Source organism: Limulus polyphemus, unplaced genomic scaffold (assembly GCF_000517525.1).
Source record: "Limulus polyphemus unplaced genomic scaffold, Limulus_polyphemus-2.1.2 Scaffold2690, whole genome shotgun sequence".
Taxonomy (NCBI): Eukaryota; Metazoa; Arthropoda; class Merostomata; order Xiphosura; family Limulidae; genus Limulus; species Limulus polyphemus.
The window spans coordinates 17,292-24,611 of record NW_013668300.1 but is presented as its reverse complement, the minus strand read 5'-3'; the positions used below and the strand labels follow the sequence as shown (position 1 = coordinate 24,611).

Genomic DNA, 7,320 nt, shown 5'->3' with positions numbered 1-7,320 from the left:
TGCAGAAATATACAGTCAGCAAATGGAATGTTTAAATCAAGCCCTTCATCAGAAACGCCTTTCACTTGTCAACTAAAAAGGTGTTCTTTTCCAGGACAATGCAAGTCCACATGTGACACGTTTGACGCAACACAATATTATGAAGTTGGGTTGGGAAGTTCTCCCCCCCCCCCATTTTCTTTAGATATGGTACCATCAGATTACCATCTTTTTCGTTCACTGCAACACCATCTTAATGGGAAAACGTATGCAAATGTGCAAGGTGTTAAAGAGAACATCGACATGTTTTTGTGCTTCAAAGCCAAGTGCTTTCTTTCATCAGGGCAATAACAACCTGATTGTTAGATGGAAAAGCATCATAGATAAGAATGGAGACTATTTCATTCAAAAAATGTTTCGTTGTATAAGTTGTTCGGGGTTTTTCATCTAAGAAAAAGCGACATTAATTTCTTGACGACCTAAGATACTTCCAATGATGATGATACCAAAGACTATCCATGTACGTCTACTCATTCCCTGTATTTTGTTTTTCTGGCATCACTTCTAATACATGGTGTTGCTATCAACTTACTTGTGTATGTTACTTCAATATTCTATAAGTAGATGTGCTGAAATTGATACACGGGATTTTCACGCGAGTTTCTATTCTTCTTTGGCTATCTATTTACTTCTAGTATCCAGTCAATTATACACTATTTACTGCTAGACTACAGCCATTGGTTCACTATTTACTTGTAGTCTCCAACGATTGATACACTAGATACGTCTAGAATACAGCCATTTATACACTATTTACATGTAGTATCCAGCCATTTATACACTATTTACTTGTAGTATCCAGCCATTTATACACTATTTACATGTAGTATCTAGCCAATTATTCACTATTTACATGTAGTATCCAGCCAATTATTCACTATTTACATGTAGTATCCAGCCAATTATACACTATTTACCTGTAGTCTCTAGTCATTGATACACTATTTACATGTAGTATCCAGCCATTTATACACTATTTACATGTAGTATCCAGCCATTTATACATTATTTACTTGTAGTATCCAGCAATTTATCCACTATTTACTTGTAGACTCTAACCATTAATATACTATTTACTTGTAGTATCCAGGCATTGATACACTATTTACTTGTAGTATCCAGCCATTGATACACTAATTACATGTAGTATCCAGTCACTGATACACTAATTACATGTAGTATTTAGCCAGTGATACTCTAATTACATGTAGTGTCCAGTCATTGATACACTAATTACATGTAGTATTTAGCCATTGATACTCTAATTACATGTAGTATCCAGGCATTGATACACTAGTTACATGTAGTATCCAGCCATTGATACACTATTTACTTGTAGTATCCAGCCATATATACACTGTTTACTTGTAATATCCAGCAATTGATATATTATTTACTTGTAGTATCCAGTCATTGATGCACTAATTACATGTAGTATTTAGCCATTGATACTCTAATTACATGTAGTGTCCAGTCATTAACACACTAATTACATGTAGTATCCAGCCATTAATACATTATTTACTTGTAGTCTCCAGCCATTGATACACAATTTACATGTAGAATCCAGCCAATTATACACTATTTACATGCAGTATCCAGCCAATTATACACTATTTACTTGTAGTATCCAGCCATTGATACACTATTTACTCATTTTATCCAGCCATTGATACACAATTTACTTGTAGTATCCAGCCATTGATACACTATTTACTCATTTTATCCAGCCATTGATACACAATTTACTTGTAGTATCCAGCCATTGATACACTATTTACATGTAATATCCAGCATTTTTATACACTATTTACTTGTAGTATCCAGCCATATATACACTGTTTACTTGTAATATCCAGCCATTGATACACAATTTACTTGTAGTATCCAGCCATTGATACACTATCTAATTGTAGTTTCCAGCCATTGATACACAATTTACATGTAGAATCCAGCCATTGATACAGTATTTACATGTAGTATCCAGCCATTGATACAGTATTTACTTGTAGTCTCCAGCCATTGATACACTATTTACTTGTAGTATCCAGCCATTGATACACTATCTAATTGTAGTTTCCAGCCATTGATACACAATTTACATGTAGAATCCAGCCATTGATACAGTATTTACATGTAGTATCCAGCCAATTATACACAATTTACATGTAGAATCCAGCCATTGATACAGTATTTACATGTAGTATCCAGCCAATTATACACTATTTACATGTAGAATCCAGCCATTGATACAGTATTTACCTGTATCAATGGCTGGATACTACAAATAAATGGCTGGATACTACAAATAAATAGTGTATAAATGGCTGGATACTACAAGTAAATAATGTATCAATGGCTGGATACTACATATAAATAGTGTATAAATGGGTGGATACTGCATGTAATTAGTGTATCAATGGCTGGATACTACAGGAAAATAGTGTATCAATGGCTGGATACTACATGTAAATACACACTATTTACATGTAGTATCCAGCCGTTGATACACTATTTACATGTAGTATCCAGCCATTGATACATTATTTACTTGTAGTATCCAGCCATTTATACACTATTTATTTGTAGTATCCAGCCATTTATACATTATTTACATGTAGTATCCAGCCGTTGATACACTATTTACATGTAGTGTCCAGCCATTTATGCACTATTTATTGTAGTATCCAGCCATTTCTACACTATTTACATGTAGTATCCAGCCGTTGATACACTGTTTACATGTAGTATCCAGCCATTTATACACTATTTATTGTAGTATACAGCCATTTATACACTATTTACGTGTAGCATCCAGCCATTTATACACTATTTACATGTAGTATCCAGCCATTGATACACTATTTACATGTGGTATCCAGCCACTTATACACTATTTACTTGTAGTCTCCGGTCATTTATACATTATTTACTTGTAGTATCTAGCCATTGATAGATTATTTACTTGTAGTATCTAGCCATTGATAGATTATTTACTTGTAGTGTCCAGCCATTGACACACTATCTACAAGGAGTATTCAGCCATTGATACACTATTTACTTGTAGTATCCACCCATTGATACACTATTCATTGTAATATACAGCCATTTATACACTATTTACTTGTAGTCTCTAGGCATTGTTACATTATTTACTTGTAGTGTCCAGCCTTTGACACATTATCTACAAGGAGTATTCAGCCATTGATACATTATTTACTTGTAGTCTCCAGCCATTGATACACTATTTACTTGTAGTCTCTAGCCTTATCCTTGCGTTGCTTAGGAAGCTTGAATGTTTCTACAGCCTTATTGGCAAACGTTCTTGCTCTAAGAAAGTATGAATGCCCAATCAGATCACTCACCATCTTTTCTTATGGTTAGACTGTTTCCTTTAGAGAGCGACTAAATTTAGCTAAAACAGTGGATATGTTTCTTTGAAAAAGCTAGTAAACGTAGCTCAAACAACGAATATGTTTTCAATAAATTCACAATTTGTCGCTTTAAAACATGTTAAATTTAATGGGTGAAATTTGTAATGTTTCTTTTTCATTTATTTACTTTTTAAAACACTAAATTCCTTTAAACTGATCGATTGTTAATTGTATCGTATTTTTATTAACAATTTTCCCAGGGTGTTGTTTGTGTCCTGTAGTGTTGCATCTGTTCTGTATATTTAGGATATTTACTTCTTATTGTCTGAACGATTATTTTACATCGAAAACAGATCTTTTAGTTAGATAAGCTTTAAACACAGGTTTGGTAAGTTTCAAAAATATTTTTTAATTGTGTACTACCTCTCTTCCCCAGTGGATCAGAGATAAGTTTATGGATTTGCAACGCTTAAATTTGGGATTCATTTCTCCGCGGTGGACACAGCAGATAGCCCAGTTTTTAGGATTACCTAGAAACACACAAATTCATTATAATATATGTAAACTTTGGGAGCTTTTACGACGATGTTCAAATTATGTTCATATCAAAATTCTTAACCACCCTTTTCTCGTTTACATCGTGATAATTAACTGGTATATTTTACCTATATATCAGGATCAGGTATTTTTACGTCCTAGGTAATTAACTGGTATATTTTACCTATATATCAGGATCAGGTATTTTTACGTCCTAGGTAATTAACTGGTTTATTTTTTCTATATATTAATATCACTAAGGTTTCTATATGTTTCGTGTATATAATGTTCACTTGCTGTCAACACATAAGTATCTTTTCCTTTGTGTCTTAAGCAATTGTCGTTTTTTATCTCTTGCTATATTCTGAATTTGTTCGTTTATACAGTGGCGGAGCATGCTGTTACGGTGGACATCTTCGAATACTGGATGGAAACGACCAAGAACGTATGGAATACGGATTTGAAAAATCAGTGCGTAATCTGAATCAGCTCAACAAACGCAGTCTTCCCGCTTCTGAAGAGGAATGGTCAGGATCTGGTTATTTCTGTGGACAGATGATTGGTCAGAGCGTGAACTACTTTTCTAGAGGAAACAATGTCACTTTAGTCATTTCTCTTCCCAGCAGAACTTCTTGGCGCCCACAGTCGTTTAGTTTGTATTTAATCTACAGGTTTGTGACTCGTGACACCGAGACTGGCCAGGACTCTCGTTATTTTGGTAATAAAGAAGCAGCGACGTTTTGCAGCAGACAGTACAAAAACTGTGTTAGAAAAAAATGTCTGATTCGTTCCCCCAACTTTCCTGGGACGTACCCCCGAAATATTACATGTAATTATTTGATAAAAGAAGATAATGTGGTTGCAGGGTTTCAGAACCAGATAATTCTTTCTCAGAAAAATGTATATAAAATTTCAATAGAAAGCGGACTTCCGAGGACTGGTGCCATCTCGCGTTGGTCTTTGACATCAAAGTGTCCTCATGATGTAGTTCGTGTTTTCGATGGCCCGACAGTAGATTTTCCGGTAATCGCACAGTTCTGTGGTTCTGGGCCATTGGCGGCCATCGTTTCTAGCAGGGGAACACTTCTTGTACAGTTGCATAGCGTAGACTATCATAGACTTCAGGAATCTCGGCTGGAAATAGAGATCGGTGTCAAAGCAGTTCCCAAGCCCTTGTGGCGAATGTCAAATAACGAGTGTAAGTTCTTCATTGACGGAAGGGTCTCTGGTAAACGTCAAGGGATTCTGAAAAGCCCTCAACACACTGTACCATCAAATACTACATGTACGTATGTACTGCGTGGGAGGTCGTCGTACGATCGAGTGTGGATTTATTTTATCTCCTACTTCATCACAGACAGACATCCTTGGCCCGTGGCTTCAGAGTTCTGTGATACTGGAAAGATAGAGGTGATTGGTGCGTCATCTGTCGGTTCCGTGAATACAACTTACTGTGAAAAGAATCCACCACCTCTCTGTGCGCGTGCGTCAGATGGAGTAAATATGATCCCTCTTCGTCCATGTCGTTATCCGGAAGAAAGTATGTTATCATCGCATTCCCACTTGCTGATGAAAATACACTACCCGTGCACGGCTGAGTTCACTACGGATCAACCCGCTTTGAAGGCTCGTTATGAGTTTATTGACACACACCAGCCAGGAAGTCCAGTTGGGCGGTCACTCTGTGGTCGCTATATTGATGGCCAGATCTTTCGATACGGATATTTATCTTCCTCTAAAAATGTGTTTCATTTTGGTCGAGGAGGACGTAGACATATCACTTGTTCTTACACCCTTGTGGGATCCAAATTCTCCAGAATTATTATTTCCATGTCGAGAGTATTTATGCTTTCTCCTTCGTGTCAGACGGTTGTGGATAGTTCAACTTCACGGCCAACGTGCAAGGAATTTCATCCACACACTCAGCTAAAGGCTTATCTTAAAGTTACAGAAAACTGGTCTGGTGTGGACTTTTCAATTGGATGCTTCTGTAACACCACAACAGATACAAATGCTTCCATTGAAATATCGTCAGCTAGTAACAACGTAACCATAACTTTTACTGTCACGGGTATGGGCGCGTTACACGACTTCAACCATTTTCACTTTGAAGCATTTTATCGTTTTATTCACTTCAACATTTGTGAGTCTGCCTTAATTCGTCGTGTTGGTTCGAGAGTGGAACTCCTGTTTCAAGTTTCTCATATCCTTCCTGGTGGATTCCGATGCAGGTGGTCCATAGAGCCCTCCTACAGTAAAAACCTATACTTAACCTTTCAAGGTACGAATGCTTCGAATGGGTGTCACCATGGTAACGTTTTAATAACGTACAAGAGGAACAGCGAAACGCGTATTGCCACGGTTTGTGTAAACGGATCTGCCGAAGAGTTTTCTATTGACCCGTGGCACAATCAGAGGTCAACCGATGAAACCACCAGGCCCAGTAGAGACAAAATCTTTCTAGAAGCGTTTATTAATTACCCTCAATCAATTCGTGTAGAATGGTTCGAAATGAAGAAACATTCTTTGAAGACCCACTCTGGTCAATCATTAAGAAACATCAATTGTTTGGTAAGGTGTCCGGAAATCAACGCTTGCATCAGTCCTGACCTCTGGTGTGATGGGACGAAACACTGTCCATCGGGGTACGATGAATCATCCGAGCATTGTAGACAATTTCCCGTATTTTACTTTGCTGCAGGGGGTAGTGCCACTTGTTTTCTTCTTATTTTGTTGATTGGCTACGTGCTCATTCGTTGTCGTCATCGTGGCAGAAACAACCATATCATCCGGGTTCCTACGTTCGACGTGTTTGAACTTGAAGGACGTCGCGGCGACATACCTGACAGATTTTCGCGTTAATAGTTACGTAATTATTAATTACTTATTTATTGAAGTTTCTCATTTGTTGAAAAGTATAACAATTGTCACATTATACAAAAGTAAGATTGAAATGGAAGTCGGTAAAAGTATGTAATGATATACCATCAAAAACTCTCTCTCTCTAAAATGTTTTGAAAAATAATGTTAAAATTTCGTAAATTTTGGATGTATTAAAATGGCAGTCTCAAAACTTGGGTCAAGTTGAAGTTTTTCAAAGTAAAATCTTCATTCTTTTAAAAAATGAACAATAAGAGTTTTTATCAAGATCATAAATTTTGTATGTTTTGTTGTTAGTAACATCCTAGATCTTGCAGCGTTAACATTAATAAATCAAAACCTATCTTACTGAGATCCAGTGTTAGCATTACTCAATCAAAATCTGTCTTACTAAGATCCAGTGTTTGCATTACCAAATCAAAACCTGTCCTACTAAGATCCAGCGTTAGCATTTCCAAATAAAAACCTGTCTTACTAGATCCAGCGTTAA

General features: G+C 36.5%; 1 protein-coding gene across 1 annotated transcript in view; it reads left to right on the top strand.

The window, feature by feature from the left end:
- The window catches only part of LOC106467644, a 17,892-nt gene extending 11,080 nt beyond the window's left edge, over nt 1-6,812 (top strand). Inside the window, exons 2-3 of the mRNA XM_022395844.1 lie at nt 3,326-3,377; nt 4,337-6,812. Coding sequence (XP_022251552.1) covers nt 3,326-3,377; nt 4,337-6,812 — 2,528 coding nt within the window. The remainder of the gene's footprint in view (nt 1-3,325; nt 3,378-4,336) is intronic.
- The last annotated feature ends 508 nt before the right edge of the window (nt 6,813-7,320 follow it).